This window comes from Leptopilina boulardi, unplaced genomic scaffold (genome assembly GCF_019393585.1).
Source record: "Leptopilina boulardi isolate dan_hultmark-lab unplaced genomic scaffold, ZJU_Lbou_2.1 LbouV2_30, whole genome shotgun sequence".
Taxonomy (NCBI): Eukaryota; Metazoa; Arthropoda; class Insecta; order Hymenoptera; family Figitidae; genus Leptopilina; species Leptopilina boulardi.
The window spans coordinates 1903088-1925694 of record NW_026137863.1 but is presented as its reverse complement, the minus strand read 5'-3'; the positions used below and the strand labels follow the sequence as shown (position 1 = coordinate 1925694).

Below are 22607 nucleotides of genomic sequence, written 5' to 3'. Positions count from 1 at the left end.
ATGTGTTTAGATGAATAATTTTATTATGATTTTGATCAAAATTCGTTAGGATCGTAATTAGTGATACAAAAGGTTTGGTTTATGTTCTGCAATATTTGTATTTAGATAAATAGTGATCATAATTTGTTTAAGTTCGTAATTAGTAGTACAGAAGGTTTTTGGTCTATGTTCAAGTTTTGGATTTCAATGGTACAGAAGGTTTATGTTCTGTAATTTTTTGATAATTAGTGATAATAATTATTTGTTAGTATCATAATTAATGGTACAAAAAGTTTACGTTCTGCAAGTTCTCATGAATAATTTGATTATGATCATAATTTGTTAGGATCGTAATTAGTGGTACAGAAGTTTTTATGTTTTCGATTGTTCTGCAATTTCTGAATTTGAATAAATAATTATCATAATTTGTTTGGTTTGAAATTAGTAGTGATTTTAATGAATAACACAGGCCGACAAAATTTTGGCCACCTTCAGAATTAAAAACCAGACTATAATTTTCCAATGCATTTTGATGTGTTGAATCTGAATCTAAACTTTGAATTGACCCAGCACGTCAGGTTTCTGGTTAATCCAGAAAAGACGATTTTTGGCCGTATTTTAAGTCGTGGAACATTAACATATAATTTTTTTTTCAAAAAGGCCGTTACAGCATCTGAAAGTACTATTCTTACCCTTTAAAATGCATTTTGAAACTTTCAAAAATCTTTATATGGCTCTGAGTTATCGTCATTTTAATTTTCTGAGTGAATGTTTCAAGTATCAGATAATACTTCAAAAAATTCAAATGACGATTCCTCGGAGCCAAATAAAGATTTTTTAAAGTTTAAAAATGCATTTTTAAGGGTAAGATTAGTATTTTCAGATGCTGTAACAACCTTTTTGGGTCAGATTTGGATTCAGCATATCAAAATGATTTGAAAAAGTATAGTTTGGTTCTTGATTTTGAAGCTAGTCAAAATTTTATCGGCCTGTGTAATAATAAGTGATTATAATTTGTTAAAATCATAATTATAATGGATCTGAAGGTTTGTGTTCTACAATTTCTATTTCAAAATCTGTTGGGATCGTAATTAGCGATACGGAATTGTTTTTGGCTTATGTTCTGCTCTGGATTTTGATAAGTAATCAGTCATTGTAATTTGTTCGGATCATAATTTATAATGGTATACATAAGGTTTGTGTTCTACAAATTCTGGATTTAGATAAACAATTAATTTTCAAAATCTGTTGGGATTGTATAATTACTGATACGAAATTGTTTTTGGTTTATGTTCTGCAATTTATGGATTTAGATAAATAATCAGTCATTATAATTTGTTTGGATCATAATTATAATGGATCTGAAGGTTTGTGTTCTACAATTTCTATTTCAAAATCTGTTGGGATCGTAATTAGCGATACGGAATTCTTTTTGGTTTATGTTCTGCTCTGGATTTTGATAAGTAATCAGTCATTGTAATTTGTTCGGATATTATAATGGTACATAAGGTTTGTGTTCTACAAATTTTGGATTTAGATAAATAATTAATTTTCAAAATTAGCATCGTAATTAGTGATACGGATACGGAAGTTTTTTTTTTGTTTGTTTTATGTTCTCCAAGTTTTAGATTTCGATAAATAATTAGTGATGATAATTAGTGGTACAGAAGCTTTTTTTGGGTTAATGTTCTGCAAAATTTGTATTTAGATAAATATTAGTAATTCTAATATAGCATCATAATTAATGGTACAAAAATTCAGTTTTTTTATTTATATTCTTCAAGTTTTGTACTTTGATAAATAATCAGTGATAATAATTTTTTTAGTATCATCAATGGTACAAATTTTAAAACTTATACAATCATAAAATGAAGAAATTGCTTATACTTTTACTTTGTCAATGAAAAATGATGATTAATGAAAGACAGGTTTATAAATTCTTTAAGAACCAATAATCAATCTTATGTTCCTTTTTTATTTATCGCGCTTCTTAAAGATTTTTTAGCGGTTCTTTAGGAATTTCTCAGAAGGACTCTTTCTAAACGGATTGATGTTAATTATAGGGGTTATTGTTGTTGACCTCAAGGTTGATTTGGTTACAATTTTTTTTTTTTTTTTTACATAGAATTTTCAATTTAATACATTTTTTTTTTCTTTCTTAATAATAATTGTACGATTGTATGAAAGCAAGGGCAAGAGCCTTAATATCATCGTTCAAGGACAAATTGATACAGACTTCGTAAGAAACAAATAAGCTGCATCAAGACAAATTTATTATGTCTCGCATCTTAATTACCAAATATTCAATTTTTTTTTTCATACTCAATGAATTTTAATTTATTTATTTTTTTGGTTTGAATTAAATTAAATTTACAAACAAATTAATTTTTTTTTTTTTATGTAAACAAGTCGCGCGCTCACGAATTTGGATGAATTCCAAAATTTTCGGACATTTGAAAAGTCATTGTACCGCCTACGAATTGATCTTGGCAAAACTCGCTATATAAGACAACGAGAGTGTGTATATATCGTCATTAACGTGAGAAAATATTATATTAAAACATTTTCTCTTCTATTTTTGCATTGATGTCTGTTATACTATTACGTGAGATATTTAAGTAATAAATTTTACCAACTCTCAAATTTCACACGTGCGGGGGTTTTGCCATTTAGCCATCGGTCGCGTTTTCTTCATTAAATATTATTTTTCAAAGCTTAAAACATAAATATTTTCCAGGAAATTCATTTTCGTTTAATATAATCAAAATTTTTATATTTATAATTGTTTTTTAGATTAGATACGTATTTTTAGATTTTATTTATAGAGATGATGAGATAATTGCAGTTATACCATGGTTTGGAATTTTTAAATATTTCTTCTCTTTCGTTTTTGTGCTCGTATTTTTTTCTCGATATTTCAAAAAAAAAAAAAATTTATTTAATTTAAATAAATGTTTATTTGTTTCAAGTAAATATTTATTTATTTCAAGTAACCGAATATTTGAATGAAATAATTTTTTTTTAAATCAGTGTTTCGAAATGAAAATTCAATTTTGAATGACATGAATTGAGTGGAATTTAATTTTCTTTTTTTGTCGGTTAGATGAAAATTATGTAATGGAGTTTCCCGAACCCATATTATATTTATTGCTAGGAAATTACAGGAATAAATATTATTGGCTTCTTGCTAGACAGTTTGGCGACCATTCTCTCTTTGTGTTGCCCTTGAACATTTTAAACCTTGAAAAATTCACTTTACATTACGTAATCGAACAATGAGAATAACATTGGCATTGATATAAATGCTGAACCTACCCGAACGTAAAAAACAGAAATCTAACGTTAATTTGATATATGTTTCGTGCGCATTTATGAAAAATAAAAAGATGCAACGTCAGGATCATTTACCAGCGGAAAATAAAAATTATATTCTTTTGTCGATTGTTGCATTTTTTTTTGAACGTCTGGGTATTTTATTTCATGTGTGGAAAATTTTTTTGTATTTTTATGCAAAATCATATTAATTAATATAATAATAACTATTATTATTAATAAAATAATAATAATAATTACTATTAATATAATAATTATTAATAAAATATATTTTTAATATAATTTTTTATTAATACAATTTATTTTCCATATAATTTGTTAATAATATAAATTATTTATTTATTTATTATTAATATTAATTTATTATGAATGCAATTTTTATTGTTATTATTATTATTATTATTATTATTATTTAAATAATTATTAATAAAATTTATTTTTAATATAATTTTTTATTAATACAATTTATTTTCCATACAGTTTGTTAATAATATAAATTATTTTCAATATAATTTATTAATAATATAAATTATTTTCACTGTAATTTATTATTTAATATTAATTTATTATAAATGCAATTTTTATTATTATTATTATTATTATTATTATTTAAAAAATATAATAGCTGTACCATTATTATTTGTCAATAGAAATAGCTACAAAAAATAGTAATTAAAATCGTTGATTAATTTTCAAAAAAAAAAAAAACAAAAAAAAATTGTAAAAAATTTGCAAAGTAGAGAACAAAATGGTTTAAAAATTAAAAAGTGTGAACTTGACAGTCTTCATAGCTGGGAATATATAAAATGCAACGGAAACCTGACCATTGACACATAATATACGTCATCGCGTTCTAAGTGCAATCAGTTGACTGAATACATATATATATATATATATATACAGGTTATATAGTGTCGCAGGTGATTGTTTGAGGGAGGTCGGGATTATTTCATATATTATTATATCAGAAGGTCAAAAAAAATTCTTTTCATGAAAATTTTTAGAAGCTATACCTTTGTTCTAATACAAGAATTAGAAATAAAATTTTTTTTACTCTCTCATCTTGATTTTCTTTCACAAAAAAAAAAAAAAAAAAAAAAAAAAAAATTCTTTTCTCTCCAGAAGTTTTTTTTTTATTAAATAATCCACGTGCAATTTGTTTGAGCTTCATAGTATAAAAATTCAATTGAATTTGAAAATCAGTTTTCTCATTTTTATGCGTCTCCACGGTCTGGGTTTTTTTTCTTCTTCTTGAAAATTAGTATTACATTATGTTCATAATATAATTTATTTCATTTACTTTACATTCATGTGTAATGTAAATTTTGTAATTTATATTTGTGATAATTTTTATTGAATTGTTACTATTTGATTTAGTAATTCTTTTTTTTATTGGATTTTTTAGTAGAAAAATAATACTGAAAATTAGTGGAAATTTTTACTAATTTTTTTTTGGTAAAAATTACTATTTTTATTTAGTAATTTTTTTTTTTACTAAAGTAATATATAAAAATTATTACAAAATAAAATAGTAACATTTTAGTGAAAATTAGTAAAAAAAAAAAAAAAATTCCTAGTCATTTCGGTAAATATTTAAAATAATTAATTCAAGTAAAAATTACTATATGATTTAGTAATATTTTTTCTACTAAAATTTTAGTGAAAAATAAACTAAAAATTAGTATAAATTTTTACTAATATTTTACTATTTGATTTGGTTTATTATAATTTAATAATAAAATGAGCCAAATATTTAGTAATTTATTTTTAGTAATATTTTATTTCTACTAAAGATTTAGTGAAAAATTACTAAAAATTAGTAGCAATGTTCACTAATTGTTAATAATATTATTTATTTGACAATAAATGAAGCAAATATTTACTAATTTTTTTTTTTTTTGACTAAAATATTAATGAAAAATTAGTAACAATGTTCACGAATTTTTAATAAAATATTAGTATTTTATTTATTTATTTAACAATAAATGAACTAAATATTTAGTAATTGGCAATAAATTTTTTTTGTCTAAAATTTGAATGAAAAAATGAAACTAAAAATTAGTAGAATTTTTTTACTGATGACATATCTTTTGCACTTTATTTCGTTTTTATTAAATGCAATTTAGTTTCTCGCACGAGAATTTATTATCACATGTCAATTGGCCTTTTTCAATGAGTGTCAAATATAAACATGTCGAGGTCAATGTATTGTGATAAATCGTAAATTATATTATATATATATATATATATATATATATATATATATATATTGTCAAATTTTTTCAATATAAAATATTTTTCATTTTTTTTTCTTTTCAAAAAATATAATATTTGTGAATTTCAGAAATTTTTGTTTGAATTTATAAAATTAAATATTCAACTAATCATATAAAATGTTTGCAGTTTTGTTTAATTTAAGTCCATATCAACGATAAAAGCATAACATTCTGTTGGCCTCATTTTGGAAAGTAAAAATTACACGTGCGGAAAAAAAAGTGCAGCTTTCTGAAATGTGAGCAAATATTATTGACAAATATATTCATGGCGTATATATGTGCGTTCTTTTCGTGAATAAATTTTTTTTTTTAATTTTCCAAAAATTTATTAATTTATTAATAATAAATAATTATTAATAATAAATTTATTAAACATTTATTTATCGTAATTACATTTGCCAAAATAATTTTCATTAAGAAAATGGAATTTTGAGAAAGAAGTACAGAAAAATTAAAAAATTTTATATTGAACAAATTTATTATTTTTACCTTCGATTTTTTTTTCGTTATTTTAATTATTTGTAATTTTTCTTTAATTTCTATTTTTGAAAATTTTTATTTTTTTCTCTTTGTTGTTTTTTTTTTACATTTTTTGTTTTTAAATTTGTTAGTTATTCAATAAAAATAATTTTTGCTTATAGAGAAATTTTGTTTATAAAATTATTTATTATAATTATTTATTTTATTTTCTTTATAAAATATTTTTTTTTACTTTATTATTTTTATACAGTAATTTTTTTATTTTGTTATTTATTGAAGAAAAAATTTTATTATGAACATTTTTTTTAAATTTGTTATTTAGTACATAATTATTTTTTTTAAACATATTAAATAATTTTTTTATATACAAAATAAGAAGTTTGAAAATAATTTTATGTGCAAAAAAAATTTTTTTTTTTCGTGTGTAAAATAACTAAAAAATTGAAAAACAAATTAAAGAAAAGAAAAATTTTCAATGTAAAATAGGAAAATTAAAGACAAATTATAAAATAATTTCTGTTTTATTGCATTGAAAAGAAAACTTTATTTGATTAAAAAATTTGGTTACTTGATTATTATCAAATAAATATTTTATTGTAAATAAATAAATATGTATTTAATAATATAAAATAAATATTTATTTATAAATAATTTTTATTATAAAAAAAATATAAAAAATATAAAAAAATAAAATTGTAAAAAAATTATGTAAATATAAAAATAAAAATATAGAAATATAAAAAAAATATATAAATATGAAAATATAAAAAAATATAAATATAAATAAATAAATAAATATTGTAAATAAGTAACAATATTTATTTATTTATAAATAATTTTTATTTGAATCGAATAAAACTATTTCAATCAATAATTTCCGTATTTGAAAAATATCTAAAATTTAATTAACTTAATTATTGAATGAAAAATTTTTTTTCTGTCAATTAATCAATTATTTGAATTAAATAAATTTTTTTCAGTGTTCTATAATAAACCAATGTTAATTATATATGCCAAATCAAGTATGTCGTTTATTGTTGACGAGATATAAAATAATTTACATAATATCCTAGTTGCAATTTTATATATATATATATATATATGTTTATAATTATTAAGAGCGTATATGAAATAAATCCGATTTGAAATGAGGACTCAATAGAAGAATTTTATTATAGTGACGAATCGATCAAGTTGTGCAAGTATGCAAATCAATATTTTTTTTTATATATACATTTGAAGATAGACACTCTCGCGCCTCTATATATATATATATATATATCTAAAAATCGTGATAGTCAACATTATATTCTTTTTCTCATTTATAGCACTAATCTGTTCTTCACGGGGCTTGGCGTCTAGTAAATGGTCACGATTCGTTTGAATAGCCTTGAACATAATTTACCGAAGCGCAAGTAAATATTTGGCTCTTTACGTCAGTTTCTATTTTAATCCACGTCAATTTTCATGGTGCATAATTATTTAAATATTATTATTATTATTATTATTATTAAAAATAAAAAAAAATAAATTTAAAAAAAAATTAATATATTAATAAATAGAAATTTTTTTCTGTTATTAAAATAGAAAATCAATGAAATTTTGAACTCGGGTGTCTTTTTTTTGAGTATTATTCTTGTGTCTTATAATTCTTTCTGAAGAATATATGCAAGCTTCGCTTATTACGCATCGTCTATAACCTGATGTCCTCTACCTAGGATATTACGTTCTTTATTGCGTTCACACTAACTGCTTCATTTGCGATATACATATAATACATTAAAATGCAAAATGTCAAACAAAATTTGAGCACCCAGAGAAATTATATGCAGCTTAATAAATATTTATTTGATTTAAATAAATTTTTCTTTGATTTAAATGAATTTTTATTTAAAAATAAATGTTTATTTGCTTTAAATAAATTTTTATTTAATAATAAATTTTTATTTAATAATAAATTTTTGTTTAAAAATAAATTTTTTTATTTGATTTAAATAAACAATTTTTTTACGCCAAATAAATAGACTAGTTGGCTGTGAGATAAATATACGTTTATTTAACTCAAATATATTATATTTGATTCAAATAAAAAATTTCTCTGGATGAGAATTTAAGGCGCAAATTATTAATATTTTAGTTTGATTTATAGTTTTCGATTTTTTTCATTTTTTCTTAGTTGATTAATTGGTATTTAGATTAGTTTTTATTATTTTTGGATAATGTAGATTTTTTTTTTAAATTTTGATTTTTATTTAATTTAAAAAAATTGAGTAAAACATTTTTTTAAATTAAAAAAAAAATTTTTTAATAATTAAAAAAATGTATGTGGACTGCAATCTGTATAAATATTTAAATTAAACAATAGTTGTATAATATATAGATTGGTATTTGTTATATAGGTTGTGTAAATGAAATTTTATTTATTTTCATGCACGTACATGTCGCAGAAGTTTTTCATGTAAAGTAAATAATCTTAGATTTACATATGTATATACTTTAAATTTATAGAATTAGTTCACTAATTCATATTATTAGACATTTTCAATTAATTTTTAGTAAAATATTGATTTATTTTATTTATTTTTTTTTGCTAGTAAAATAATATAAAAAATATTACTAAATAAAATAATATTTTACTAAAAAGTGAAAATTTCTACTAATTTTTAGTCATTTAAATTTATTTTAATTAATTTTTTTTTTCAATAAAAATTATTATTTGATTTAGTAATATTTTTTTTTTGCTACTAAATATAAAAAATATTACTAAATAAAATAGTAACATTTTACTAAAACGTGAAAATTTCTGATATAATTTTTAATCATTTAAATATTTTAATTAATTTTTTTTAATAAAAATTACTATTTGATTTTTTCTATCTAAAGTTTTAGTGAAAAAGAAGACTACTAAAAAGAAACTAATACTAAAGTAGAAAAAAATATTTCTAAATCAAATAGTAATGTTAATTAATAAAATTTAATTAATTAAAATATTTAAATGACTAAATATTAGTAGGAATTTTCACTTTTTAGTAAAATGTTCCTATTTAATTTAGTAATATTTTTTTCTACTAAAATAATATAAAAAATATTACTATAAATAAAATAGTAATATTTTACTAGAAAATTAGTAAAAAAAATTTCCACTAATTTTTAGTCATTCAAATTTATTTTTATTAATTTTTTTTCAATAAAAATTACTCTTTGATTTAGTAATTTTTTTAAAGTTTTAGTGAAAAAGAAGACTAATATACTAAAAAGAAACTAATACTAAAGTAGAAAAAAAAAATATTTCTAAATCAAATAGTAATATTAATTAATAAAATTTAATTAATTAAAATATTTAAATGACTAAAAATTAGTAGGAATTTTCACTTTTTAGTAAAATATTATTTTATTTAGTAATATTTTTTTCTACTAAAATAATATAAAAAATATTACTATAAATATAAAATAGTAATATTTTACTATAAAATTAGTAAAAAAAATTTCCACTAATTTTTAGTCATTCAAATTTATTTTTATTAATTTTTTTTCAATAAAAATTACTCTTTGATTTAGTAATTTTTTTAAAGTTTTAGTGAAAAAGAAGACTAATATACTAAAAAGAAACTAATACTAAAGTAGAAAAAAAAAATATTTCTAAATCAAATAGTAATATTAATTAATAAAATTTAATTAATTAAAATATTTAAATGACTAAAAATTAGTAGGAATTTTCACTTTTTAGTAAAATATTATTTTATTTAGTAATATTTTTTTCTACTAAAATAATATAAAAAATATTACTATAAATATAAAATAGTAATATTTTACTATAAAATTAGTAAAAAAAATTTCCACTAATTTTTAATCATTCAAATTTATTTTTATTAATTTTTTTTTTTTTCAATAAAAATTACTCTTTCATTTAGTAATTTTTTTTCTACTACAATTTTAGTGAATAAAAAATAACTAAAAATTAATAAAAAAAAATTTTATTTATTTAAATTAGACAGAAAAAAAAAATTGTCTCCGTTAATAATGAGAAAAAATGTGGGAAGAAAATTTGAGAAAATTTTCTACCATATGCCCAACAAGCAAACAGTAACGAGTATATAATATAAAACGTCTAGTGATTTTGATCTTAGCGGGAAGTTGATTCTTATTTTTATAAATATAATATAAATTATAATTCGTTAACCCTTCTTTGTCCATATCTTATATTATTAAATAATAATAGTTTTGTCTGATTATTTTTTTTTCCTTAAACTTTTTTTTTTTTTTTTTTTTGCGAAAAGAATCCGGTATTCGCTTTCTAAGTAGAAATAGTCGTGTTATGTCAGACAAATCTTACTTTCAAGTAGGTAAAGTTTTCTTGATCAGACAATGACTCATAATTTAAGTAGAAAAAGCAGTTTTGCTATATGGACAAAATTATTATAATTTGATGATTAAAAATTAAATGGTTTATAATATAATTCTATAATTATTATTATATAATTTGTTTATAAATATTTTTAATAATTAAATTTTATTTACATTTATTAAAAAAATTTATTTATAAATTTAAGAAATAATTTATAAATAAATTTATTTATTTAAAGTTTATTAATGAATAAATATATATATATTTATTTATAAATTTTTTTTTAATAAATAAATTTATTTATATAAATTTTTTTTTTAATAAATAAATTTATTTATAAATTTTTTTTTTATTAATTAAATTTATTTATTAATTTTTTTTTATTAATTAAATTTATTTATAAATTTTTTTTTTAATAAATAAATTTATTTATTTGTATGCAGTGCTGTAATTTGCTTATCTAATTGTGTCTGAGCTCTGACTTGACAGCTGTCTATATATATCTATACACTTAAAACGCACTTGTGTCCTTCGAAAAACATTATCATATATTTATTACCTAGATTTTTTTGCAGATCTTGGTCCGCGACCCTGAATATAGTGCCTCCTTTACTATTAGTTAAACCATCATATAAGCAATCTTCATTTCTCCATTAACTTCCATTTTTTTTTTTTTTTTTTTTTTTTTTAAATCCCTCGTTCTCTTTCATTAAATTCCTTTTCGATTTCTCATTCCGGTGCAATTTCAAATGGAATCCTGTTAATGAATGAATCAAAGATTTTTTTTTTCTCTTAGTAAAAAAAAATACGTCATGTTATCTAAAATTAAAAATATTAAAATAAATAAATAAAATATAAATAAAAATATTAATAAAGTAAATAATAAATAAAATAAATATTTTAAATAAATATTTATAAAAAATTTTTTATTATTTTATTTATATTTAATGACAATTTATATTAATTACTTATTTATAAATTATAAAAATAATAAATTATTAATAATTAATAATAGAAAAAAAATATTGTTTCCTTGAAAAAATTAATTCTTTGATTTCAAGTTGTTAATAAATATTATATCTTTTATCCTTCATAAATGCAATTTCACGAAGAAATTGATTGAAAAGGATAATTTTCTCTTTTTTTTTTTATATTATCTTTTTTTGTGATCTAACTTGAACGGAAGTAATAATCGGAAGCTTACTTCCGTTCTTGATTTAAATATTGTGTTACTTTTAATTCTGAGCTTTTCTTGGGAATATAAAAAAAAGTGCAACATCAAGTACATAATAGTGAAAGTGATATGATACCAAAAAGATAATTAAAATTTTATTTATTATACGTTTCATGTCAGCAGTAAAAAGAAATGTATATTTTTTTTTTGTATTTTTTTTCATACTAAAAACAAACAATTTTTTTATTATTAAATTAATTAAAATAATAATGGAATTCTGTTTTTAGAAAAAAAAAATGCAATCCATCCGCACCATAAAAATTGAACGTTTATAATTAAATTAATTTTTTTTTAAATTTATTAATTATAAACAATTTTATTATTTAATGTAAATTTATAAATAATCACTCGCATTCATATGTCATTAAAGATTATTTTATTAAAAAAAAAAAAAATATATATATATGATGTGTTTCAAAAAAAAAAAAAAAAAAAACGTGGAAAACATTTCATATATGAGCGATATCTTTTGAAACACATGTGTCGGAATCCCATTGAAAAAAAAAATTCTTAGTTCGCGATTACATTCTTTTTAACGAGCGCTGTAAAAAATAAATAATAAAAAAAAAAAACGTTACTTCCTTTTCCCTTAATTTTAGATGGTTTCTTGGTTGTGTCATCATTGCACAGTTCTAAAAAAAGCAGCATATATATAATTTTTTTTTTTTTTTTTTTAGATTCTTGCCGGAACTTTTGTTCTTCTATATATATATGATTCGTTTCAATTAATATATGCTGAGAATTAAGAAAAGAAATATAAATTTTCTTGGATTTTATTTTTGAGCGAAATAATGTTCAAATTTCGGAGAGATTTTTTTAAAATTAAAATATTAAGTTTTCTCTTAAATTTTTTTTTTTATCGTTATTTATTATTTTTATTAAATATTTATTGTTACTTTTTTTTTATTATTTTTTGTTTGTTTTTTGTTATATATTTTTTATTTTATTTTTACTTAATAAATTAATAGGTATTTATTTATTTATTTAATTATTTATTAAATTTATAATTTTGAAAAAAATTAATTCGGTAATTTTTTTCAATTTTTTCGAATTTATTGTATTAATTAAATAAAATAGGTACAAAATGTTATAGGGTATATATAGAATTAACTATGAAAGTATTTTTTTTTTTTTTTTGCAAATAAAACTGGTTTATTGTAAAGCATTGTATGTATATAGAACTCGCACTTGCTACTCAAATTCCCTAGTGAAATTAAATTGTGATGGGAGTTCGTTGTATATATATATATATATATATATATATATATAGTCAATGTACCACCCTTCTTTTTCATCTTGGCATTTCTCTCGCACTCATCGGCCATCTCCTTTTATCGAATATCTCTTTTTCTTCTTCCAAAGAAATTTCAAAGCTCTGCAGTGTTGCCAAGAAATTTTATTTGATTTAAAAAAAAAATTTTTTTATTATTAAAATTATAATTTATTAAAATTATTAAAATTAAAATTATAATTTATTAAAATTATTAAAATTAAAAATATAATTTATTAAATTTATTAAATTTATTAAATACTTTTTATAATAAAAAATTTCTTCAAAAATATAAAAATAAAAAGTCAAATAAATAGTAAAAATAAAAAAAAATAGTGAATTCGTATTATTTTTTAAAAAACTGTATTAAAATTTTTTTACACCACTTTTTTCTTAAGGTTTTGCAAAAAAGAGGAATTCCATTAATTTCAAACTGATAAATTGAAAAGTATTTCTATTTTTTTTTTTTTATTAACAATCTAATGAGTCAGGTTCGAGGACTTGGCAACACTGTGCGAGAACAACAGGCCGATGGAGGTAGACTGTCTGCTTTTTATGTGTATCCTCTTTTTCTCTTCTCACCCCTTTGCTCTTTTTTTTCTCTATTTTTCGTTTTATCGTAGTTTTGAACAAAAAAAAAAAAAGAAAAAAAAAATTTTTCCCCCAAAGCAAAATGGCAATAATATGACAGTCGCGACGACGACATCGTCAATTTCAAGGTCAATTTTTTTTTTCCAACCCTTGCAAAATTCGGCTCTCGCATTAACAATAAGAGTAGGAGGTCTTTTGAAAAAAAAGAGAGAGGGAGGAGAATAAAATTTATTAGTCAGCGAACTCAAGTATAGAGGAGGCTTGTACAATTTTTTTTTTTTACCAGTGGCGTAGGAACTAAATTGTGCTAAAAAAAAAATTATTAAATATTCTTAATTTAAAATAATTGTTTATTTATTCTTCCGTTAATAAATAAATTAATTATATTATATTATTATATTATATTATATTATATTATTATATTATATTATTTATTAGTATCTATTTTTATTAAAATAGCTTTTTTATTATTTGAAATAAGCGCGCGTTATTTTCAACCAATCACAAGCCGAGATAGTATCGATTATCGATATATCGAATTATTGCAGCATTTGATTAGTTGTTTTTTGGCGGGAAATAATTATAACATAACCTATAAAATTGTTGAGTTGAAGAAATAACCTACGCTAGATATTATTTTTAATCATTAATAGTTTTAATTTAATTAAAATGGATAGTACAAATAGTTATAATTAATTATTATAATTGATTTATTAAACCTCATGTAAAAAGATAATATATATTTATGTTACATTATTATAAGAAATAAATAATAATTGATTTATTATTATTTAATTATAATTAATTGTATTTTTATTGCAATTAATTATTATTATAATTAATTGTATTTTTATTGCAATTAATTAATATTATAATTAATGTATTGTACAGTAGTTTATGTTTTAATAATTAAAAATTGAAATAAAATAATTAAATATGTTTTAGAATTGAAAATAGAAGGTAAAAGTGAATTTTGTTCTTACGCCCCTGGTTAGATTTTTTTTTTTTTTTTTTTTTTTTTTTCCTTTATTTTTTGGTGGTGAAGCTACTTGGGCGGTGTCGAGAGAGAATTGGAAGTTGAGGAACAGAAGGGTTTGGGTCTATTGACCGAGCTTTGGATTCGAAAGGCTCACGCGTTACCGTAGTGAGGCAGGACGTGAATTTTGCAGCGGTGCCCAAATCCAAAGTGGTTCCCATTCGTTACCAAATTTTTCAAAAAAAAAATTATAAATATTCCTCTATTCGTATTTTTCCTTTTTTTTCAAAAACAATCTCATAAATCGACTTGAAAAATTTTCCTTATCTTTTTTTCTTTTTTTTTTTTTTCTAATTTACTCGAACAATTACGAGCCTTTTTTCTGAACTAGGACAAACTATGTTCACCTTGATTTTGTATTGTTTGGAAAAAAAAAAAAATTCAAAGCGGTTTTTTTTTGAGTTTCAAATTTTTTTTTTTTTTTTTTATTTGAAAGAGTCTTTATATAAATTTATATAGAACTTTTATTTCTATTAATAACAATTTCTCCTACAAAAGAAATATATATTTTTACCGAAAGGTCATAAATTAAATTGAATAAAATATAGTATTGTGTATATATATATATATATATAAAAAAAAGTAAACTATTGTTTTAAATCTATGATGAAGTTAAGATTGTATGTGCGACGGCTTAGATGAGGTCAGGGTTTCTAAAGCGATATATACACACTTCAAGGTAGCTCTGTTTTGATATTTCTCTATTCAAGAAACGATATCTGCTATATATATATTTTATCATCAGTCGCGATTAACATGCGACATATATATATTTATTCAGAAAGTACAATGTTCATTTTGTAAATGCAACGATATTTTTATAAATTCTCAATTAAATTTAGCATTACGGAAAATACTATTTTTATAATACATACTATTATAACGATTTTATTTTCCTGAAAAAAAAAAAATTATAATTCAAACGAATTTTTTTGTTCCGATTTTTGATAATAAATATTAATAAAAATTTACTTATTTAAATTATAATTATAATAATAATTATTATTATTCTAATTTTTGTTTGTAATTGACGAAGTGAAAAGTTTGTAAAAAAGAAAAATAAATTGTATAATAATTATTCTAAGTGGATATTAAAATAATTTTTTTTGGAAAATTAAAAATTGGGAGAAAATTTTAGTTCCATATATTTTTATATGGAAAAAAAATTTGTTTTAATTAATTTTTTTTTTTTCTATATTTTAATTTAATTATTTTACCAAGTGGGTAATTAATTTTAAATAGCGTCTGGGTTTGTAAAGACAGATAATGTTAACCTTGACCCTCTGATATAGTAAAAAAAAAAGAAAAAAAAAAAATAGAAAAAACTTAATGGACCTTTATAGCAGACAGACTAAAGTAACGATCCAGATCCTGCCTTCGCATTCCCTGTTTTTGATTATACACCCTCACAAAAGTATTCCTCCCCAAATATATATTGAGAGAGAGGGTTTGAATGTGGATCGAAACTGTCGAGACCTTAACGACAAGAGGGCGTTTTTTTTTTCGTCAAGGGGTTTATGACGCTACCCCCTTGATATTTTCTGTTACTTATTAAAAAAAAAAGAAAAAAAAAATTTTGAATACAATTTTTTTTTGAACAAGGTGTAAAATTTACCAAAACCAAATTTAAAGTATATGGTAAATTTTACCAAACGAAATAATTGATAAAAAATGATTTTTAAATTGAGAAAAAAAAATGATTCATCGTTGTATTTCTTGTGATAAAGGGGAAAAAAAAGAAAATAAAAAAAAAATCTCCGATTTGCAATTAAAAAAAAAAAATATTTTTCTCAAGATTTGAGCTACTATCATTATCAATATACAGATTCTCCATTGCATGTTCATAACCAAAATAATAATTGTTCTTCGACAGTTATTTTTCTCGAAAAATGAAAACAACTCATCACGCATGTCAAAGGGTAAAAAACCCGATAACACGAATATCACACGTCGACTATTCAATCTTGATTCCTGATTTTATTTTTTTTTTTTTTTTTTTTTTTTTTTAATTTAATAAAATCAGAAATGACTTCATAGGGAAAAGTAAATCCTTTAGAACTGAAGCTGTTGTAATTTTATAATTGAATATCACGGTATTATTATTATTATTATTATATGTATTTATTTTTTTTTATTACGTATTTATCCGATGTGCGGCTGCTGGTTATAGTCGAGTGATAACGTCTCTTGTAAATAATAATTTTTTTTTTCCAAGGCCATATTGAGAGACATGTTGTGTGTGCGTCAAAGCCAGTTGGCAAGTGATGAGTTGCACCGGAGAAAATGAACGCGAGACGAAATGATGATGGTCATCATCATCATTGATGACAAATGACCGGCAGTTGTACTTGCAATTCACTGTGACGTTTCGATATATACATATATATATATATATATATATATATATATATATATATATATATATATATATATATATTGATTCTAAAAATCTTTCTTCTTGTAAATTTATTTATTATCATCATTAACTTTTCAAGGGTCAAACACTTTTTTTTTTTATTTTATTAAACTTTTAAATACGTTTTGAAACAAAAAAACGCGATATTTCCATTTTTTTCTATCAAAAATCAAAATAAGATTTGAAAAAAAATTGAAATAATAAAACATAGAAAAATTAATTTAAAAAATAATTAAAACATCAAATAATGTTATAGAAAAATCATAAAACATTCTAAAAATTAAAAAGAAAATTAATAAATAAATAAAACAACTTAAAAATTGAAAAAAATAATAAAACACTCTAAAAATTAAAAAAAAAAAAATAATAAAAAATAAATAAAATCTCCAAAAATTAAAAAAAAATCATAAAAACATATTAAAAATAAAAAAAAATTAAAAAAACACCCAAAAAATAAATAAAACCTCCAGATATTAGAAAAAAAAATCATAAAAACATATTAAAAATAAAAAAAATTAATAAAACACCCAAAAAATAAATAAAACCTCCAAAAATTAAAATAAATAAAATAAAACACCCAAAAAATTAAATAAAACATATTAAAAATTTTTTAAAAAATAATAAAACATTAAAAAATTATTAAAAAAAGCTTAAAAAAATAAAATAAAACACCATAAAAATTAAATAAATCATATTAAAAATTAAAACTAAAATTTATTAATGCATAAAAATTAATAAAACACCAAAAAAATTTTTTAAAATTAATAAAAATAAATAAAACCTCCAAAAATTAAAAAAAAATTAATAAAAAATAAATAAAACCTTCAAAAAATAAAACACCCGAAAAATTAAATAAAACATATTAAAAGTTAAAAAAAAATAAGAAAACATGAAAAAAAACCTAAAAATTAAATAAAACACCATAAAAATTTAAAAAAATTAAATGAAGCATAATAAAAATAAAAACTAAAATTTATAAATGAAAAAAAATAATAAAACGTCGTAAAAATTTAGAAAAAAATAATGAAACACCCTAAAATTAAAAAAAATTAATAAAAAATAAATAAAACCTTCAAAAAATAAAACACCCGAAAAATTAAATAAAACATATTAAAAGTTAAAAAAAAATAAGAAAACATGAAAAAAAACCTAAAAATTAAATAAAACACCATAAAAATTTAAAAAAATTAAATGAAGCATAATAAAAATAAAAACTAAAATTTATAAATGAAAAAAAATAATAAAACGTCGTAAAAATTTAGAAAAAAATAATGAAACACCCTAAAATTAAAAAAAATTAATAAAAAATAAATAAAACCTCCAAAAATTAAAAAAAATTAATAAAAACATTTTGAAAATTAATAAAACATCAAAAAAATTAATAAAAAATAAATAAAACCTTAAAAAATTAAAAAAAAATAAAACACCCGAAAAATTAAATAAAACATATTAAAAATTAAAAAAAAAATAAGAAAACATGAAAAAAAACCTAAAAATAAAATAAATTACCATAAAAATTTAAATAAATTAAACAAAACATATTAAAAATTAAAACTAAAATTGATAAATGCATAAAAAATATATAAAACAATCTTAAATTTTTTTTTAAAAAATTAATAAATAAATAAAACCTCCAAAAATAAAAAAAAAAAATAGTAAAACGCTCTAATAATTAAAAAAATTAATTAAGGCATACCTATAATATAAAAAGAAAATTAACCTAAATGAAAAAAAAGTAAATAAAACTTTCTAAAAATTAAAAAAAAAATAGTAAAACACCCTAAAAGTTAAAAAAAAAATAAAAATAAAACATCCTAAAAATTTGTTTAAAATGAATTAAAAAAAATAATTGATATTTGCAATTAAAATATTGAGTTTGTGAACTCTTAGAAATTAATGTAAAAATTGGGCATTTAGCCAGATACGCAGGATCCATAAAGGGGACAGGCCAAAAAGACCAATTGTTTATTGTCAAAAAATGGTTCTTTGGTCAAGATCCAACATATATCTTATATTTATAAGTTTCATTCTATGAATATCTTGAGCGAAGATTATTATTATTGCAAGTCAACTATTTTTTATTGTCCTTTAACCCTCAAATCAAATGATTGTAAATATATATATATATATATATATATATATATATATATATATATATATATATATATGTGTGTGTGTGTGTGTATGAACTTTGTTGGCATGGAAAATTCAGTGTATTAATTTTTTTTTCTTTTCTTTTACGTGAAATTCTTTAGATAAGAAAAATCGCGTGAGAAAAAAAATCTAATATCTCTTTTTCTCTTTATAAAAAAAATTGCCTTTAATTATCTTTTAACTTTGTATATATGAATGTTAATTTTATATTAAAATGTATTGGTATTTGGCAAAGATATTATAGAAACTTTGTTCTTATAAAAAGAAGTCGTCGGATAATTTACGCATACTTTGAAACTGATCCAACTTTTTTTTTACTACTTAATAATTTCTTAATATTTATTTTTACTTATTTACAATTTTATATTTTTATTTTATTTTTATTTATTATTTTACCTGAGTGAATTCTGTTTTTGTCATTTCTTTAAAAGTCTAAGGATTGAGTCATTGGATGCCTATATTTGAGGCGGGAAAAAATGAATTTTATTTAGAGAAAAAAAAAGAGAAACAATCAAGGGCAATAGAATCATAATACAAGCATACAAGATATACAAGTATAGGAATCAATAAAGACGCAAAATTATAATTTATTTACGTTATTGAAAATAATATTCTGTTGCGTTTCATTTATTATTTTTTTTTTATTTTTCGAGAAATTTTTTTCTCTACGTTATTTATTTCTTTAAATGTTATTTTATTTAAAAATATATTGAAAATTTGTAATTTTAATTTTTATTAATGGGATTCTTTTTTTTTTTTATTTTTCAGTAACCCTCGAGCCTCGAGGAATTTGGCGGAGAAGCAACGACGAGATAACTTGAATTCAAACATCTCGACAATGGCATCTCTATTGCCAATGGTCGCAGGAAATTCGCGAAAAACAGATAAGATCTCTATTTTGAGATTGGCTGGTGCTTATCTCAGATATACATACAGTAAGTTTCGTTAATGAATTATTAATAAAAATCCCTTATCTTGATTTTTGTTTTATTTTGGTGTTTTAAAAAAAAGGGAACACTGATAAAAAAAAATGTTTGCTTTCTTTTCCTCAATAATTTATTTGCTTTAATGCAGATTTTTATTGATAATATTTTTGGCCTATAAACGATTTTTTTTGAATTTCATGTATTTTAATTTTTAATTATAGAAAAAAATTATTTTTCAAATTAATAAATAAAAGAAATAATTATATTATTAATTAATATTTATTTCTTTATTTATAATAATTGAAATTCTTTTTTTTTAGCTCTTGGACAAGGAAAGGTCGGTTTTCTTCCACAAAGATTCAATTGTATGAATCTTGAGCAGTTTATTATTGATGTGAGTAAATTATAATAAAAAATAATTAGAAATTTTTATTACTATTTTGAAAAACTAGATTATTAGATTTGCAAAAATAAATTTTAATTTCTTTTTCTTTTTTTTTAGAGCATGTGCGATAATGGAGGATTTTTCGTTGTTGTCACCAGTACAGGAAAAATTGTTTATATCAGTCAACATGTGGAACAACAATTAGGACATGCCCAGGTAATTTTTTTTTTTTTAATACAAATTTTCTAAATTTGAATCAATTTTGGAATAATTTTTAGAGTTTTCCTTTTTAATAATACTTATTGAATTTTCATGATAAACAAAATTTTAATTAACATTGATTTCTTTAAAATTTAATTAAAAGTAATTAGTTTCTAATTAGAAACTTTTATTAATTATTTATTTATAGATATAATTAATTGAAATTTGAACTAAAATCGGTAAAATGATAATATTTCCGGAAAATTATATTTGAGAGATTTTTGTTTTTTATTATTGTTGAATTAACATTTTAATCAGATTAAAAAAAAAGAATCTAATGAGCACAAGGGTAATTGAGTCATAATGTCTTGAAAAATATTGTTATGTTTAATTGCGCGACTATTTTGGAACTAGATAAATTGTATCGAGGTTTAAAAACACTTGATCGTGATTAATTCAGTTGTTTAATAATATATATATTTCTAATTGCATTCTACATTTTATTAAAAATCAAAAATTATCGAATTTCATAATAAATTGTAACGAATTGTAATTTCATAGTTATTTTCATTTTTGAAATTTTAAAATTGTATTTTTATTCTAAAATTATTTATTCAGTTTTTCAAATTTAGAAAAAAAAAATTGTAATTTATTTTCCATTTTCTTTTCAAAAATATAAAAATAAAAAAGTAAATTTTTTTCGAATTTTACATTTTGCAATTTAAAAAAATAATTTTCTGTTTTTAAATGCAAAATAAAAGTAATATAATCTGTCAATTTTTTTTTTTTCTAGAAGCAACGTCAGCTTGTTAATTTAAATGCGATGAATTTATTTATAGAATTTACTGGTTAATTTATTCCGTTTTATGATCTAAACGCAATTTAGAAAAATTGAAAATCTTAATTAAAAAAATTTTAATTTAAATGAAAAAAATATAATGAAAATTATTTTTCTTTAATTTTTTTTTTTTTCTGTAAACTTTAGTTTACTGTTTTTGAAATTGTCTGCCTTAGGAAAATATTCTTTATCTTAGATGGAAAACTTACGAGGAAATGAATATTTACGTATATAATAAATTCATAAAAAAAAAAAACGAGTGGGAACTTGTAATATTTTTTTTAAATGATAATTTTTACATTAAAATTTCGATTATCCGAAGCGATCAAATTTTCAAATGAAAATTGTTTTTGTCTATTTTATTTTTAAAAAGTAAACACTGAAAATAATATTTCTTTAGAGATCGAACAAAAAAAAATTTTCTTTTTTGGAATTTTTTTTCTGTAAATAAAAAATCGAAATATTCTAAAAATGTAAAAACAATTTTTCGGAAATTATTTTTTTTTCTTTGAATATTGAAAAATTTTCCGTGTCTCTTATCATGAGAGATATAGAAAGAAATATATTGAAATAATTATTTGAAATATTTAAAAATATTTTCCATAGAAAATAATTCTTGAAAATAAAAATAAAAATTTAAATATTTTCTGAATCGAATTTTTATTCAATAATTTTCAAAGCAAAATTTGCAAATTTCGACGTCTAAATTTAGAATCCTTTTTTTTTAATAAAAATTGTTCTCTAAGGAAATTTTCTTGCTCGATTTCTTTTTTTTTTTTGGCAAATTTCAAGTCTTTTTGTGTCGCCTCACTGAATGAGAGACCGCTCCAAATTCAGAAGAGATAACGATCATTCATTATTCAAGTTCATAACGAGCAAACGTTGATTCGCACGAGTCTTGATTTTTTTTTTTTTCTTGGATTCACAGAATCAAGAGACATGAATATTATGTTACCACTATTTTTAAGAGTCTAGAAATCAAGGCTTATTGTCGTCTTATGAGGGGACCACCTAATGTGAAAATGAATCTCAATTGCAGCACGCGTGTCAATTTTCATTGCAGGCCTTTTTCTTTTTCTTTTCTTTATAAATTTTATATTATGCATTATCGAATTTTCTTAGTAAAAATATTTTACCAAAGAT

At 20.2% G+C, this 22607-nt stretch overlaps 1 protein-coding gene across 3 annotated transcripts in view; it reads left to right on the top strand.

Annotated features, from left to right (window-relative positions):
* LOC127282418 (circadian locomoter output cycles protein kaput-like) overlaps positions 1-22607 on the top strand; it is a 46401-nt gene that overhangs the window by 13999 nt on the left and 9795 nt on the right. For all 3 annotated transcript variants that reach the window (XR_007843202.1, XM_051306646.1, XM_051306645.1), the window contains 3 exons: positions 19883-20049; positions 20361-20434; positions 20543-20641. Coding sequence is in view for 2 of the 3 variants with exons in the window: in XM_051306646.1 (XP_051162603.1) it covers positions 19883-20049; positions 20361-20434; positions 20543-20641 (340 nt within the window). In the remaining variant the exon portion in view is untranslated. The remainder of the gene's footprint in view (positions 1-19882; positions 20050-20360; positions 20435-20542; positions 20642-22607) is intronic.